General features: G+C 54.9%; 1 protein-coding gene and 1 long non-coding RNA gene across 23 annotated transcripts in view; one reads left to right on the top strand and one right to left on the bottom strand.

Annotated features, from left to right (window-relative positions):
- Nucleotides 1-9,129, bottom strand: part of KCP (kielin cysteine rich BMP regulator) — a gene marked incomplete at its 3' end in the record, with an annotated part of 31,663 nt that extends 22,534 nt beyond the window's left edge. For 14 of the 22 annotated variants that reach the window (XM_082693034.1, XM_082693052.1, XM_082693054.1 and 11 more), the window contains exons 1-10: nucleotides 9,003-9,128; nucleotides 7,124-7,290; nucleotides 6,391-6,580; nucleotides 6,227-6,303; nucleotides 5,438-5,522; nucleotides 3,891-3,958; nucleotides 3,589-3,685; nucleotides 3,367-3,449; nucleotides 3,027-3,120; nucleotides 2,074-2,156 (exon numbers count right to left, since the gene is read on the bottom strand). In XM_082693034.1, coding sequence (XP_082549160.1) covers nucleotides 2,074-2,156; nucleotides 3,027-3,120; nucleotides 3,367-3,449; nucleotides 3,589-3,685; nucleotides 3,891-3,958; nucleotides 5,438-5,522; nucleotides 6,227-6,303; nucleotides 6,391-6,580; nucleotides 7,124-7,290; nucleotides 9,003-9,081 — 1,023 coding nt within the window. In that variant the 5' untranslated portion in view covers nucleotides 9,082-9,128. Of the gene's footprint in view, nucleotides 1-2,073; nucleotides 2,157-3,026; nucleotides 3,121-3,366; nucleotides 3,450-3,588; nucleotides 3,686-3,890; nucleotides 3,959-5,437; nucleotides 5,523-6,226; nucleotides 6,304-6,390; nucleotides 6,581-6,852; nucleotides 6,919-7,123; nucleotides 7,291-9,002 lie in introns of those variants that run through there. The other 8 variants (XM_082693053.1, XM_082693037.1, XM_082693036.1 and 5 more) reach the window with 4 other exon arrangements.
- On the top strand, nucleotides 8,770-14,296 carry LOC309845293. The gene is made up of 4 exons (XR_014301186.1): nucleotides 8,770-9,034; nucleotides 11,307-11,385; nucleotides 11,678-11,834; nucleotides 13,094-14,296. It is a non-coding gene; the product is annotated as an uncharacterized lncRNA (long non-coding RNA).
- The last annotated feature ends 1,324 nt before the right edge of the window (nucleotides 14,297-15,620 follow it).

Genomic DNA, 15,620 nt, shown 5'->3' with positions numbered 1-15,620 from the left:
CCACCCCCCTGCTCGCTCTCGCGCATGTGCTCTCTCTCTCTCTCTTTCTCGCTCAAATAAACAAATAAAATCCTTAAAAAAACAATAGTCCTGTGCTCACAGCCTGTTATGGGAATGAAATGAGATGCCCAGCCTGGTGTGACACCCACCTCTGGGAGCTGGCAATCAAGCCACAGCTGTCGCTACTCCACCACAGCCCCTCCCAGACAGATCCCACCCCTTGAGCTCACACCTGCACCAGGGCTCCATACTGCCAGTCCCTTAAGTGGACAGCCAGCCACGCTTCTCACAGATGTTGGGGAGAGTGGTCCGTGTGAGCAGGGAGGGGGAGCACATGGTTACAGAGGGGGAGGGGCCAACCATTTCAGTTGCTGTAGTGAAATCCCATAGGCTGGGGGGCTTATGAACAGCGGAAATTTGGTTCTCATAGTTCCGGAGGCTGGCAAGTCCAAGAGCAAGTGCCAGAAGGGTCTGGTAAGGACCTGCTTCCAGGTTCCTAGACACCTGTCTTTTCACGGTGTCTTCATGTGGCTGAAGAGAGGAGGAACTAACTCTCTGGGGTCCCTTCTACAAGGACACTAATTCCATTCATGAAGGTGCCACCCTCAGGACCTAAATACCTCCTAAAGGCCCCACCTCCTAATACCATTAGGATTGAATATAGGAATTTGGGGGGTGGGGACACAAACATTCAGTCTCTATCACCTGGAGTGTCTTTCCTCATTTCTCCCTGCTTCAATTCTACTCACCCTTTAAGACCTAAACCCACCCCTTCCATGATTTTCTAGATCTGTGCTGTCCAATAGAAGCATAATACAAGTCACAAGTCCCTTTAAATTCTCTAGTAGTTGGGGCATCTGGATGGCTCAGTAGGTTAAGCCTCTGCCTTTGGCTCAGGTCATGATCTCAGGGTCCTGGGATGGAGGCCCCCACTGGGCTCTCTGCTCAGCGGAGAGCCTGCTTCCCCCCCTTTCTCTGCCTGTCTCTCTACCTACTTGTGATCTCTCTCTCTCTCTGTCAAATAAATAAATAAAATCTTTTTAAAAAATGATTTTATTTATTTATTTGACAGAGATCACAAGTAGGCAGAGAGGCAGGCAGAGAGAGAGAAGGGGAAGCAGGCTCCCTGCTGAGCAGAGAGCCTGATGCGGGGCTCGATCCCAGGACCCTGAGATCACGACCTGAGCCGAAGGCAGAGGCTTAACCCACTGAACCACCCCGGCGCCCCAATAAATAAAATCTTTAAAAAAATTTCTCTGGTGGTCAAATTTCAAAAAGTAGAAAGACATGGGAAAAAAAGGGGGGGAAAGGGGAAAAAATAAAAATAAAAAACGAAAATAGAAGCAGATAAAATGACTTTTTAAGATATTCCATTCAATTCAATCTATCCAACAGCTATTTCAAGATACAATCAACATAGAGTATTTAATGATATATTTTATATTCCTTTCTTTCACACTAAGTCTTTATTTTATTTTTTTAAGATTTTATTTGTTTATTTGACAGAGAGAAATCACAAGTAGATGGAGAGGCAGGCAGAGAGAGAGAGAGGGAAGCAGGCTCTCCGCTGAGCAGAGAGCCCGATGCGGGACTCGATCCCAGGACTCTGAGATCATGACCTGAGCCGAAGGCAGCGGCTTAACCCACTGAGCCACCCAGGCGCCCCTCACACTAAGTCTTTAAAATCCCATGTGTATTTTATGCTCCAGCCCAAGTCAGATTGAATGGCCCCATTTCCAGGGCTCAGTGGCCACACGCATTAGGTCACAGACTGGACAGCCCAGTTCTCGATGTCTCTAGGAAATCTCCCTAGAACTGTTGCTGCCTTTCCTATCCTGCCCTGTCTCACCCCTGGAGCTTGCAAGTTCTTTGAGTTACTTCACAAATCCATGCTGTACACCTGCCGTGCTCAGAACTTGGCACGCAGACAGGCACAGCCCTGTCCCCCCGCCCCAAGTGCCCAGCATCGGGTCTTCTCCAACTCTGTCCCCTCCCAGTGCCTATGGGATGTGCTCAGTGAAATGAAAGAATGAACATGGGGCACCTGGGGTGTGGAGTAGCAGCAGGGCTTACCAGGCACTGGCAGATCCGGCAGGGGTCCCCAGGGGCAGTCCACTCTTGGCCGTGCTCCCAGTGAGAGCCACCTTCCGTGCAGCCTGGGGTGGGGGTGAAGATGGGCAGAAAGGAAGCCCGGTGGGAGCCAGCCTAGCTGCCGGCTCAGCCTGCCCCTACCGTCCTCCACAGGCCCCCTGGGGGCTCTCTCCTGAGCCCAAACCAGACTATGTCATGCCTTGGCCTAGACTCTTGGGGGCTCCCAAAGCCCAGACAGGGTAAGACCCAAGCTCCTTAGCCTGCCCTTCCAGGCCTCCCAGGACCCAGTGTGGCCACGCCCACCTCCCCCTGCTCTGGCTTGGGCGGCCCTCAGCTCTCACCACAGGCTTTGGTCATTGGTGCGTGCTTGCAGCTTCCCGCCTAACACACCTGCCTCACACTGTGTGTCCCACGCCTCTGTCCTCTCTTCCTGGAATGCCCTCTGGCTTATTCTGCCCGTCACCTAGCTAACTGCTCTCCATCCTCAGGGTTCACCCAGAACACGCTGTCTCCAGGACGCTCTCCTTCCTGTGTCCAGGCTGGACTGGGTCTCCTTCCTTGGAGTTTCTGCAGTGCCTGGCACCTGCTTCTCAGCCTGCCTTTGCCATAGTACTGCTGTGCGACTCGGCGTCCCCCTCTAGGGGTCCGCCCGGATGGCCCGCCTGTGTCTTCTGTGCACAGAGTGGGTAATGGTGGTCAACATTTTATCAGGGTACAGAATGTCATCATCCACAGCTCACAAACGGGGAACTGAGGCACAGAGTAGCTCCCTGAGAGGCACGCAGCCATGACGTGGCAAGGGCAGAATGCGAGCCCAAGCACCTCATCTCTGGAGCCAGCTTGACCGGGCATTGCTCCCCGACTGAGCAAACCCCCCAGGTCCGGGCCAGCAGAATGGTCTCCGGAGTGGAAGAAATGGCGTGGCAGCCTCTTACCTTGGCAGGTTGGGCAGCAGTGCCCGGGCCTGGGAACCGGCTCAGGGCAGGGGTTGGGCAGACACCTCAGGGGTATGCAGCGAACCAGGCCGCTCTGTAACGCACCGAGAGCTGTGAGAAGCAGCCAGGCCTGGGGCTGGCTCCCAGAGAGGGCGGGGTGGGCAGGAGTCTGACACCCTTAGGGGACAGGCCGCAGGGCCGGGATGGAGGGGAACCTCACCGGCAGCAGGTCTTGGAAGGTACGTGAGGGGATGAAAGAGCAGCAGGTGTGGCCCATGGTAGGGGCAGGGGGTGAATAAGGAGGAGCAGGGCCTGGACCAAGTTGGGGGTGGGCACTCACCAGGCAGGAGCATTGGAGACAAGGGTTGGAGCTTGACAAGAAGCTGGCCCCCTCTTCGTAGGAGTGGCCCTCATATTCACAGCCTGGGGAGGGTTGCCAGGATGACAGGTCAGCAGACAGCAGGGCAAAGGGACATTACCCAAGGCAGGGCATGACCCCGAACAGGTACTGGACCGACAGGGGGTCTGGGGGATGGAGTGGTGGGGCGGGGCAGGACGTCACCTGGCCGGCAGACAGGGCAGCACTCCCCAGGAGGGGTGTAGCTCTCCAGGCAGTTGAGCTCCGAGCATGAGGGTCCCTGGCACTGCACGGTCCCAGCCTGCAAGGCGGACACTGAGCCCTCCCTCCCTCTCCACTGCCCAAGCTGAGTTACTCTGCTGGCCTAGTGTGCCCAGAAGGCTGCAGCCTCAATTTCTGGGGCAGGGAGACGGCATCAGCTCTGTCCTGCCCCCAGGCTGGGTTTGGCACTGGGTTTGGCATCAGGGATGTGCATGGTGGTCGGGGCTGGGCTCTGATGCCCTTACCTGGCAGGTGCAGATGACACAGGGCTCTGGGTGCCACGTTTCCCCAGCCCTGTGGCCTCCAGGGCAGCCTGCAAAACCGGGGCCAGGCCCCCACATGAGAGACCCATAGTACTGGAGCCAAAGCACGCACAAGGGTACCGAGTCCAAGGGCACCATTCAGGTGAGAACCTGAATTCCCACCACTTCCCAGCAGATGGCAGTCAAGTGTCCGATGTAAACGTTACCAGTAGATTTCCATTATTTTACCATAGAAGCATTAAGGAAAGAGTGCTTTTTTACAAAATTTCACCAATGATATACAAGCCAGCAGTGGCCTCGAGGCACCACATGTCCTGAGAGTTCTGTGTGTGCGTGCGTGCGCACATGTCCCTTTTCTCTGAGCTCCACCAGCTCCCCAGACCACTCCCCAGCCCAGGCCACGACTCCCAGGCTCCACTTCCAGACCCCACTGGTGTCCTGAGCCCCTGACCCGCCCTTCACACTCCCAGCTGATATTCTGCTACATAAAATACGGGATGCTCAGATGAATCAAATTCCATATAGACAATCTATACTTTTTTAGTGTAAGTATGTTCCAAACAGTGCATGAGATGTACTTAACACTAAAAAAAGTATATGCTGTTTAAATTCAAGCGTAACAAAGCATCCCGTATTCTCTTTGCTAAATCTGACAGCCCCGTCCCTGACTGTGAGCTAGTAGCATCCCCGGGCAGAGTTACTGTCCCCCGACCCCTGCTTCTCTTCACGTCCCTGGCACCACTGCCTTCTTAGCTTCCCATTATTCCATGGGACCTCACCAGTCACCAGCTCCTGCCCCTTCTTTAGAAACAGCGCCCCCTCTGCAGCCACGGTCACCCCTGGCCTCCTGGCTCTATGCCTAGATGACTACTGTACTAGCCCACTAACTGGTCTCTTGCATCTAGCCCAAACGGATGAATATTCCTACAGTACTCCTTTGAAGAAGCCCCATTCTGGCTCTGCAGCCTTCTATGGCTCCCCATTGCCACAGAAGAAAGTCCAAACTGCAAGGCTTACAGCAGGCTGTTTCTGCGGGGCCTTTCCAGCCTGATTTACTGCAACACATCTCTCCTCACCCTGTTCTTGTGCCGAAAGGGCCACAGATAACTGTCTCCTGCTGGTGAAATCTCACATTCTCTTGAAGATGTGGCTCAGGTGACCCACCATGACACAGTCTTGAGTGGCTCCCCCTGCCTTCCTGCCATCTGCTCTGGCAGATACCCACATGCTTCCCTCCTGCAATTCTTTTAATCTGGTCATTGGATCTTAAATCTTGTGTTACATTAACTTTCAGTTTATCTTCTCAACTCGGTCAGAAGCCCTCTGAGGGCAGGAGAAAAATCAGACAGAGGCTCTGGCTCTGCCCCAGGCCAGAGCACACATTTGCTGGCTGTGCTTCCCTTCTGAATTCCCCCGGACTGCCAGAGTGAGTGGGCAGGTGCCCTCTGGGCACGTGGTGGGTGGCACACCATGGCCCTGGGGGCCAGAATGGGTGCAGGAGGTGGGGCCGGGGCTGGAGGGAGGCTGACCTGGCTCACAGTCCGGACAGCACGCTCCTGGCTCTGGGCAGGGTCCCCTTGGGCACGGCTTCTGGGTACAGGTTATGGCTCCTTCCTGTGAGGAAGCCAACAGGGGGGCCGCACGGGCCTCAGAACCCTGAGGACCCGGCTTCCCGAACCCAAAACTCACCCTGGACCACGATACAGTGGAGGAACAAGAGGCCAAAGCAGCTCAAGGTACGTGGGCTACCCTCGGGCTGAGGTCAGAAAAGAGACATCCTACCCCCACACCCATCTTCTCCTGCTGCTCCTGAGCCCCAGAAACCATCTCTTCCGGGTGCCACAAGTTCCCAGAATGAGAGATCATAGGAAGGAACCTGAGAGCTTCCTAAATGGAGAAGTGAGGAAGGAAAGGCTGGAAGAAGGTAGATGTGGATGGAGACGAGGAGGGTTGATGAGGGGGACAGATAGATGAGTAGGGTTAGGGAGGGTCCACAGGTGAGGGGGCGATGTAGGAAGACAAGCAGCTCCAGCCCCTCCACCCTCCATGCCACGCCCTCTGAGTGCTATCATTTGGGCCCCAATCAGAGGGGCTGGGGGACCCCAACCATGTACCTGGGGGAAGCTGAGCCCCAGAAAATAGAGCTAGTTGGAATCATCTGGAGCCACTAGTGGCGAGGCTTTGGGGGAGGGGTGGGCAGACAGCACTGCTCACCTTGTGCACCAGTCTATAGTCAGAGGTAGCTTACACGAGGCAGATGAGGGGGACAGGTCTGGGACACCCATACCTGGATACCCACGTGGGTCCTGGGAACTCACCAGGCAGTGGCAGGTGGTGCAGGCATCCGGGGAGAAGGTCTCGCCATTGCGATAGGCCTGACCATTGTGGCTGCAGCCTGGGGAGGAGATGGTGCCATCACTCAGGCTCAGGGCCATCCCCAGGCGCCCAGGGGGGCCTGGCGGGGAGACAGGACAGCACTCACCACGGCAATGGGGCAGCCCCAGCTTGGGCTCACAGTGTGCAGCCCCCTCCCGGCAGACACAGGCTGTGCAGGGCTCAGGCTCCCAGCGAGCACCGTCAGGCCAGGCCTGCCCCAGTCCCCAGCACTGAGCAGAAGCCGGACGGCATTCACAAGACTCCAGCTGCCTCACCCTGGCCTCCAGCTCCTTGTTCTGGGGGAAAGAGGCGGAGGGGAAAGCAGGAGGTGCTGGCTCAGCTCTGCACCATCTGACATGCCCCGCAGATTTGTGGCTCGTGGAGCCAGACCAGGGGGAGAAGGAAATCTGACGCTTCCAGGGCAGAGGCGAGTGGGTCCCCTCCAGACAGGCTTAACCACGGTTCTCAAGATCTGGAGTCTGGACAGGTTCGGGGGGTGGGCTCCCCAGACCTCTCCTTTGGACAGAAGTGGACCCAATCCCTCCCCTCAACAATTGAAGACCTTTACCCATCCAAAATCTTTTCTGATTATGTATAATATGTGCAGTACGTGCTCCATCTAAATTGATGAATCAGTACTCTGGGGGTTCTTCCTTTGTAGGAAAGAGTTAAGTATTAAGAACTGTTCCTATAAGAACTTCTCCACGTGCATTTAAAACCAAACTCTATTTTACTGTTCCCGTCCCCCCCTCCCCCCAAGGCTCAACCCTTCTTTCCTTTAAGGCCCACCGCCTTGCCTTGCCCTAGTCCGCACATACCCGCCCCGCCTCCCTGGCTACCTGCTCTCTGAGTGCTACCATTTGGGCCTCCAGCCTTCCCAGCCGTTCCTCCAGGGGGCGCCCCTGCTCCCGGGGAGCCCCAGCAAGGGCTGAGGGGTGGGCTGGCTCCTGCTGCCCAGAGTCGTGGATGTCCGCAAGCTGAGGGGGCTCCCTGAGGATGACCCCACCTGAAGGGGACAAGAATCCAAGGTGGGCCTGTAGGTGAGGAGCTGCCAAGGCTTCCTGGGTCCTGTTTTCCAAACCCTGCAGGGGCGGGGGTGGGGCAGCCTAAACCCCAACCCGTCCGCCTGCCCACTCACCTTCCAGAGAAGGAGCCTGTGCACAGGGAGGGGCGGCTGTTCCCTCTGCTTCACACCCCTGAGTTTGGGCCTGGAGTTGGACAGCCATTTCCACCCCACTTGAATCCCTCCCCAGCAGTCAAGAAAGTAAAAACTGTGTGTGGGGGGGGGGGGTATAAACTGAGTCCACAGACATCGCATAGACCTGATGCCTCCTCCGGGCTGGGGTGGGCAGTGGACGGTCTGGAGGAGGAAGGAGAGGGGAGGGTCTTCCCCACAGAGGTAGCAATTATGAGACCAGGTCTGGGGTGGCTAAAGGGGTTTCTAGTAGACACTAGTCCTGTGAGGCAGGGGACTGTGTCACCCATTTCCCACCCCCACTCTCCCAAGGGAGGATTGGAGAGCCTCATTTGAACCCTAAATTGTCTTCTTTCTTCCGAACCTGCTTTGGCCCGAGTTCCTTGGCTTGGTTCCTGCCATGCCCACGGGCTCTGATATCTGGGGCTCAGTTTTCCTCTTTGGTGTTCCCCCAGCCCATCGACCTTTGGTCTCATCCAGTTGTCCCCAGCCCACTCCCCACTCTTCTCTCCTCTTTCTGCACTCAGGAGGCTGAAGTCAGAGCCGTCCTCCCTGCCCCCACCTGCTGGTCTCTGGCACCACTTCTCTATGTCGCACATCTGAAGGTCCCACCGCCAACTCCAAATGTGAGCTTTTGCAAATGCCACTCATTCTTTTCAGGCTGGCCTGCTATTCCCCACATCCAGGTGCTAACACCCCAACAAATGCCAGCCCTTAAGCCTCTTGTACACATTCCCATCCCCTCTCTAGCGGGGGATCTTGTCACCTGGACCTCTGTAGGGCTCCTGTAGGTGGCACTCTTCCCCGCCCTCCGCAGGGCCCCTGAGGATGAGGGCTCAGCATCTTAAACCCTCCGTCCCTGCTTGACACCCCCACGCCCACGGTCCCTCCTCTTAGGCCACGCCTCCAGGTCTACTTCAGCAGGCACAATAAGGGAGTCAGAGAGAGGGTGGGGGTCCTTTGGGACCCTCAGGGAAGATAGGGCCAGTCCTTTGCCTGGGAGAGACCAGCAGAAAGCGCTCCGGCTCGTTTCACAGAGCCTGATTGCTCCCCGTGGAACTGTCCTCGGCTCCCCTCTCCCCAGCCGGCTGCCAAGTGCTTGCACTGACCCCTCAATTCCTGCCTGCACCCCCCACCCTCCAGGAGAAGGCCAGACACAAATTCCAAGTCAGCTCCCATGGCGGGCCTCCTTCCCCGCCCCCCTTCTCAAGACAAATAATTAACTTCAGACTCCCGGATTCCAGGACAGCCTCTCCCCCACTGCTGCCTGCAGAAATGCCTCCCGAGGCAGTGCAGGAAGCCCCCTGTCTGTTTCCTGGGCCCCGGGCCTCAGCCTCCGTGCGCGCCTCCGCGCGGGCTCCTCCACCGACGGGGAGGGCCGAGACTGGCCCCGGAGGCGCTCGCACCCCGCGGCGGGGGTCGGGAGAGGCAGCCTGGCCCCAGCTCCTTCCCTCGGGCTGCGCTGAGTGAGAAACGGGGTCCCCGGACCGCCCCCGCCCCGAGGCTTCGGCGCCCGGACTTACCTCCCCCGGTCACCGAGACCTGGGCCAGGCTGGTGAGCTGCAGGACGAGGGGCAGCAGGGCGGCCCTGGGCCCCGCCATGCTCGCTCCGCCTCACTGTCTGTGGTCGCGGCTCAGCAGTCGCTGGGGGAGGCGGGGTGGGGACACACCAGGCCGCCTCCCACCCAGTCTTTGTTCAGGGAGGGCTTCTGGAGTCTGTCATCCTGCCTGCCGGCGTCTGCCTCCCTGATAGACTCTTAGAGCCCTGGACCCCAGCTCTGCCCTGACCCCAGCCCCGTGCCAGAGGGGCAGCGGCTAGAGAGCCTCCTGAGCCCGGCAGGAAGCTGGGACCATCTCCCACATATGGTCCCTCGTGGGGACTTTGACAGTAACCACAAATTTATCACTCTGAGACCCTAGGACAGCTGGTTTTCCTGCTCCCCCACTCTCGTGGGGTCACTCCATGTGCCCTAGGGTTCCCAGTTCAGCTTCTTCCTTGCTTACAGGAGAAAAGGATGGGACTGGGTTTAAAACCCTATTTAGCCGACGACTCCTCGTGTCCTCAGGCAGACCTCAAACTGTGCTTCAGTTTGTTTGCAAACTGGGGATTCTGATACCTACTTTATAGACTGGCGATGAGAGTATACAGATAGGGCAGTGGTTGGCACACACTAAGGGCTCAGTAAATAACAAATTGTACCCAAGGGGCTGCTCCAGGTTCCTGAGATCAAGGTCTCCGCTTTCTTCCTCCTTTGTCCACCTATGCAATTTCCTTCCTGGACTCCAGTCACCACCCCATCCATACCCGCAACCCCAGGCTTGGCCCCAAATGCTAAGGCCTCCCTTTGCTGGCTGGTCTCTGCCCATTTTCCAGTTCCCAAACTCAGACCTCGGGGCGGAGGTGCCGGGACTGGGAGCAGGGCTGGGCCCTGGGCTCAGCAGGCAGAGGGGGCCAAAGGGAGGAAGTGAGGAAAGCTGGCCACGAATTCCTCAGTGCAGCTGGGAAGCAGGGGGAGGTGGGGATGGCCTCGGAGCTCACAGCAAAGGGACATTGAGGGCGGAGCCATGAATCCTGCCAAAGCAGTCTCCCTACCCACTGTAAAGGCCAGCAAGTCAGAAGGCACCCTTCCCCCAAGCCCAGGCAGGGGCTAAAGTTCCCCCTCCCCTCCCAGCCCACTCTCCATGCACCTTAAGAGAGGGCAGCATCTCTCCCAGGAGTAGGGATCCCTAAAAAGGCCTGAGCAGTTGGCAGCAGGGGGAGGAGCGACCGTGAGCCCCTGCTGAGAGGGGCCTCTGCAGGCCTGGAGCTAGGCTCATGGGGGCAGAGGAAAGCGAGGGCCAGCAGGCCAGAGAAGAAACCAGGAAGTCCCACCAGGGTTAAAGGAAATGGTGCCTGCTCTAAGGCAGGTCCCCTGGGATACTGGGTGGAGCAGAGGCTAAGAGCATGCACTGGTGAGAGCTGCCAGACTTTCTCCTGGTGACCTCAGGCAAGTCATTTAACTTCCAGTGGCTCATTCTTCTTAGCCATGACCTGTTGCTCTAAGGGCACCCCCTAGGAAGTGTTTTGTGAAGCGCAAGTGAATCAGTGGCTAGAAAGAGCACATTCTTTAGCTGTAAAAGAAGATAGAGAAGCTTCTGGAAAACTCTAAGGCCACAAGGAAAGGATATTTGAAGAGGCATCTGAGTTCTACCATGACTGATCACTGTGAGTCTCTTTTGTGCCAGGCATCAAGCCAGATACAGGGATATAGCAATAAACGAAAAATCATTCTTCATGGAATGCCCCATGCAGGCCAACGGAAGGGGGGAGGAGGCTTCTGGCAGAGGCGGAGTGTGAGCCGGGGATCATAAGTGCACACAAGTGTCAGGCTTGGAATACACGGCTCTCGTTTCTCTGCCAGATGCTGCTAACCTGACCAACACCTGGTCTGTTCTTTAGAATTCTGGGTATTCTGGCTGGAGAATGCAGGAAAGACTCAGGCTTGGGTCCTTAACTCGGCAGCATGGCCCTACATACAGACTGGTGTGTGGGAAGCAGGGGGCTATGTGGGCAGCAGAAGGACTCCAGGGTTTGGAGTTGGTGAGTTCTGAGTTCAACTCCAACTCCACATTCAACGGTCTGCACTGTTGGTCTCCCCATTCCCATTCATTCTTCCCACTCTCAGCCCCTACAGACTGTAGCCTCCCCTCCCGCTTCCTCTTGGGTCAGCCAATGAGAGGCAGGAAGGCAGGCGAGGAGAGTGGTTGAGGATATTTCTTCCCTCCTTCTGCTCACCTGGGCTCCCGTGATAACACTATTCCTTCCCCTTGTTCTCTCTGCCTCCCAGGGGTGGTGCTGGCTTCCTGCTATTTTTAGCCCCTGGTGTTCATCATCCCTTGTGGATTCTCTTACCACTGAGTCTGCAGGTCTGTAAATAGTCCCCTTCTTTAAGTTCTCCTGAACTAGGGGCACCTGGGTACCTCAGTCATTAAGCACCTGCCTTCAGTTCAGGTCATGATCTCAGGGTCCTGGGATTGAGCCCTGCATCGGGCTCCCTGTTCAGCAGGGAGTCTGCTTCTCCCTCTCCCTTTGTCCTACCCACACCTTGGGCACGTGTTCTCTCTCTCAAATAAATAAATAAAATCTAAAAAAATAAGTTCTCCTGAGCTAAACCCTTTTGACGGGAATTCTGTTTTCTCCTGGGTCTTCTGCCAATAGGCGAATCTTACTACTTATTTCACTAAAGCTACTCCGTCTCCCTAAGCTGAAATCTTTCACCTGTAAAATGAAGTACTAACCCTACGGCAGGTGAAGAAAGTTCCATGAGGATGTGTGCCTGACAGAGTGTGGCGCCTGGCACACAGAAGACCCCAACGTAAGTTACCTCACGGACCTTACCTGCTTCAGGCTGTACTGCCAAGAGTAGCAGGTTGATTTTTCTCGTGGGATTTGCTGGCTGGAAGCAAAAGGTCTTTGCGAGGAGGGAGGGACTAAAGGACTAGTAAATGATTACTTTTTTGTACTTTGCTATCTTTCAAATCACAGCGGTTATAACAAATGCAGGGAGATACTACAAAGGTATGCAGACAAAACACATCATTATGTCTCTTCTGGCCCCTTTTCTTGCCCAGCTCCTCCCACCCCGTGACCAATGTTAACGGTCTGTTCTTCCGCACGCTTCATCTGGGTCACACAACCACAGGCGAGCATGCCTACACCATGTGACTTTGTCTGGCGAAGGCATTTTGCAACTGGCTGTGCGGGATCTCATGCCCCCAAGCCTACTCCTACCATCCTCTCCAGCTTGCCCTGGAGTCAGCAATCTCAGTGGCTCCTGTCTCAGCCTCGCCATTCCCCCAGAACCCTCCCTCCCCACTCACAACATCACGTTCCCCCCCAAGGCAAAGGTCACCCCTGGCTGACCAGCTGAGCTGCGATAGCAGGTAGGGGAATGTGTTGTTGGTCATAGATCTGAGATTCCAATCCCACAACTGTTTCCCCGCAGCCTGGCTACCCGTTCCCCATGTTCAGGGTAAGTAGCCCACCAGTTGCCCTCCAGGAAGGTCATCCTTTGCCTGTCCTTAAGGTGCCTGCAAAGGTGCACCTCCTGATTTTCTAGGCACCTCCTGATTTCCCACGCTGTGGCATGTCTGCTCCGTACAGAATGCCAGTCCACACACTTGAACAACACTGCTCGAAGATTAATACAGTTGGAATACTTCCTTCTTGGACTGAACCTGCTGGGGTTTTAGGAGCGTGTGTGCATTTTTTGTTTGGCTTTTGGCGCAGAGAGACTGATGCCATGTAATTGCGTATCTGAACCCTGCGGCAAAGCAAGGACCTAGGGGCTGGGCAGAAGGTTTCCAGGCGCCCACACAGGGACTGCCAAGCCTTGAACTTCTCCAGCTGGGAGCGGAACTTGCCCATCATTTTTGTGCCTATTCCCACTTAGGGCTTCTCCAATCTCTTTTGTGACTTTCTTTTCTAAAGGACTGACCCCTGGGGATCCCATGAAGGCTTGGAGAAGCTAAGAGGGTAGCGGAAGGGAGGTGGAGATACAGCAGTGTAACTTCCTGCCGGCAATCCTTGCCTCTCCCTAACCCACCTCTCTTTCTCTTCTTCCATCCCTCACAGCCTTGACAGGCAAGGAAACTGACTGAGGCTTGTGGAGTTTGCAGCCTAAGCAAGCTCATTCCGTTGGAGAGTGGTGGAACTGGCCCCCCCCCCACCCCGCTGCCCCCAGCTCTGATGCCTAACCGCTGCGGAGATGTCTGCTGTCTCCTCTCTCCCATCTGTGACTCCTGCACCCAGGGAACTTCCGCTTCTGGTCAGTTCTTCCGCAGCACTGGGAATCCATGCAATTACAAGATTTAGGCATATTCTCCCTTGCACGGAGAGCTGGGAGCACCCCTCGGGCAGGGGGATTGCTCAGCAAGTAGCAGTGGGTGGACACACACAGGGATCTCTCTTGCCATTATAAAATCCAAGGATTGGGTTGAGGGTACTGAGTGTCAGAAGTACCTTTGGATCCTATCCTGTGGTCCTGGATCAGGGCCCTAGAATTCAGATTCCCAAACAAAGGCAAGGCCTATCATTAACAACCTCCCTCAGAACTGACCCAACTCACCTGTGGCTCTGAGGAGCCAGATGGAGGTTGGTGAGTGGGGGGCACTGCCCGCACTTGCCCAGGGCCCTCTGTTTGGGGTTAGCTCTGAACCCCTTGCCAATCGGGCTCTGAGAGGCCCATGGGCTCTCTCATGGGCTGGCCAGAGGAGATACTGTCTCACTGGAGTTTGGGCCAAGACTGGCCAAAGGGGCTCTAGTCAAGCAACTGGTCTCACCCAGCCCCAGCCCTCAGTTTTAGAGAAACACCAGACCTAGGACAGGGACCAAGGGAAAGAGAAGAGCCGCTCCTCCTTCCGTGTAGCACAAAGGGAGGGATCAGATGACAAGGGGGAGAGGCCAGTGGATCAAAAACCGCAGCTGGCCCATCTTGAGACACCAGATGTCCTGGCACCCAGTAATAACCTTGGGTTCCCTTCCCCCCCCCCCAGTAACAGCTTTATTGAGATATAATTCACATATCATAGATTAACCCATTTATAGGCTACCGTTCAGAGCTCACAAGATGGCGGGCGGTGACCTTCCTGGGCTGCCTGCCCCAACTTCCCACCCAGGTGCCAGGTGTGAGCCTGTCCCCCCTTTCCCCCCAATCCCGGGGCGCCAGGTGTATGATGATAAAGACTACAGGAAAACTCAATTTTTAGGTTATCAGAAAGGGGTGAATGAAAACTTGGCCAACGATTTGCTAGCTGAGCACCTCCTGAGTGAAGCTGAAAGTGCAGCGGGGCGGCTCTCGGCCACCCGAAAGTGTATATAAACCCGGACAAAGAGATATATTCACAGAGATACTTTCACAGAGCGGTGCACCCATTAGCACAATCAGCTGTAGAACATTTCAGAAGAATCCCTCTACTCTTTCACAGTCACCCCCTGTTTCCCACCAACCCCGTTCCCCCAGCTCTGGGCAACCACTCATTTACACTTTTTAAAAAAAAGATTTTATTCATTTATTTATTTTTGAGAGGGAGAGTGCACATGAGCAGGGGAAGGGGCAGAGGGGGAGGGAGAGGGAGAAGCAGGCTCCCCGCTGAGCAGTCAGCCCTACTGAGGACTCTATCCCAGGACTTGATAGAGGATCATGACCTGAGTTGAAGGCGACACTTCACTGAGCCACCCACGCGACTCTTCACTTTCTCTCTGTAGATTCATTTGCCTATTCTGGACACGTCCCCTAAGTAAATTATTATACAATATGTGGTCCTTGGTGTCTGACTTCTTTCACGGAGCTTGTTTTCATGGATCCTCGGTGTCATTTATCAATACCTCATCCCTTTGATCTGCCACATGGTATTTCATCGTAGGTATACACCGTATTTTAGTTATCCACTCATCCGCTGATAGACATTTGGGTTGTTTCCACTTTGGGGCTATTATGAATAACACTGCTATGAATATTCATGTGCAAGTTTTTGTGCGGACAATCGCATTCATTTATCTTGGGTGTATGCCAAGGACTGGGATTATTGCATCGTGTGATAACTCTGTCTTTAACCTTTCGAGGAACTGCCAAACTGTTTTCCTAAGTGGCTGCTCCGTTTTACCTTTCCACCAGCAATAGATGAGGCTTCCAATTTCTTCACATCCTCTACAACACTCATTACGATCTGACTTTTTTATTGTTTCCATCCTAGTGGGTGTAGAGCGATATCTCATTGTGGTTTTGATTTGCATTTTCCTAATGACTCATGATGTGGGGCATCTTTTCACGTGGTCGTTAGTCATTTATATGATGTCTCTGGAGAAACAGCTACTCGAATCCTTTTCCCAGGTTTAATTGAGTTGTCTTTTTATTATTTAGTTCTAAGTGTTCTTTATATATTATAGATAGGAGTCACTTATCAGGTATATGGCTAGCCAGTATTTTCTTCCACTCTGTGGGTTCTCTTTTTTTTTTTTTTTTAAGCTTTTATTATTTATTTATTTATTTAACACACACAGAGAGAGAGAGAGAGAGAGAGATCACAAGTAGGCAGAGAGACAGGCAGGGAGGTGGGGAAGCAGGCTCCCTGCTGAGCAGAGAGCCTGATGTGGGGCTTGA

This window comes from Mustela nivalis, assembly GCF_964662115.1.
Source record: "Mustela nivalis genome assembly, chromosome: 12".
NCBI classification, from domain to species: Eukaryota; Metazoa; Chordata; class Mammalia; order Carnivora; family Mustelidae; genus Mustela; species Mustela nivalis.
This window is presented reverse-complemented; position numbering and strand designations above follow the sequence as displayed.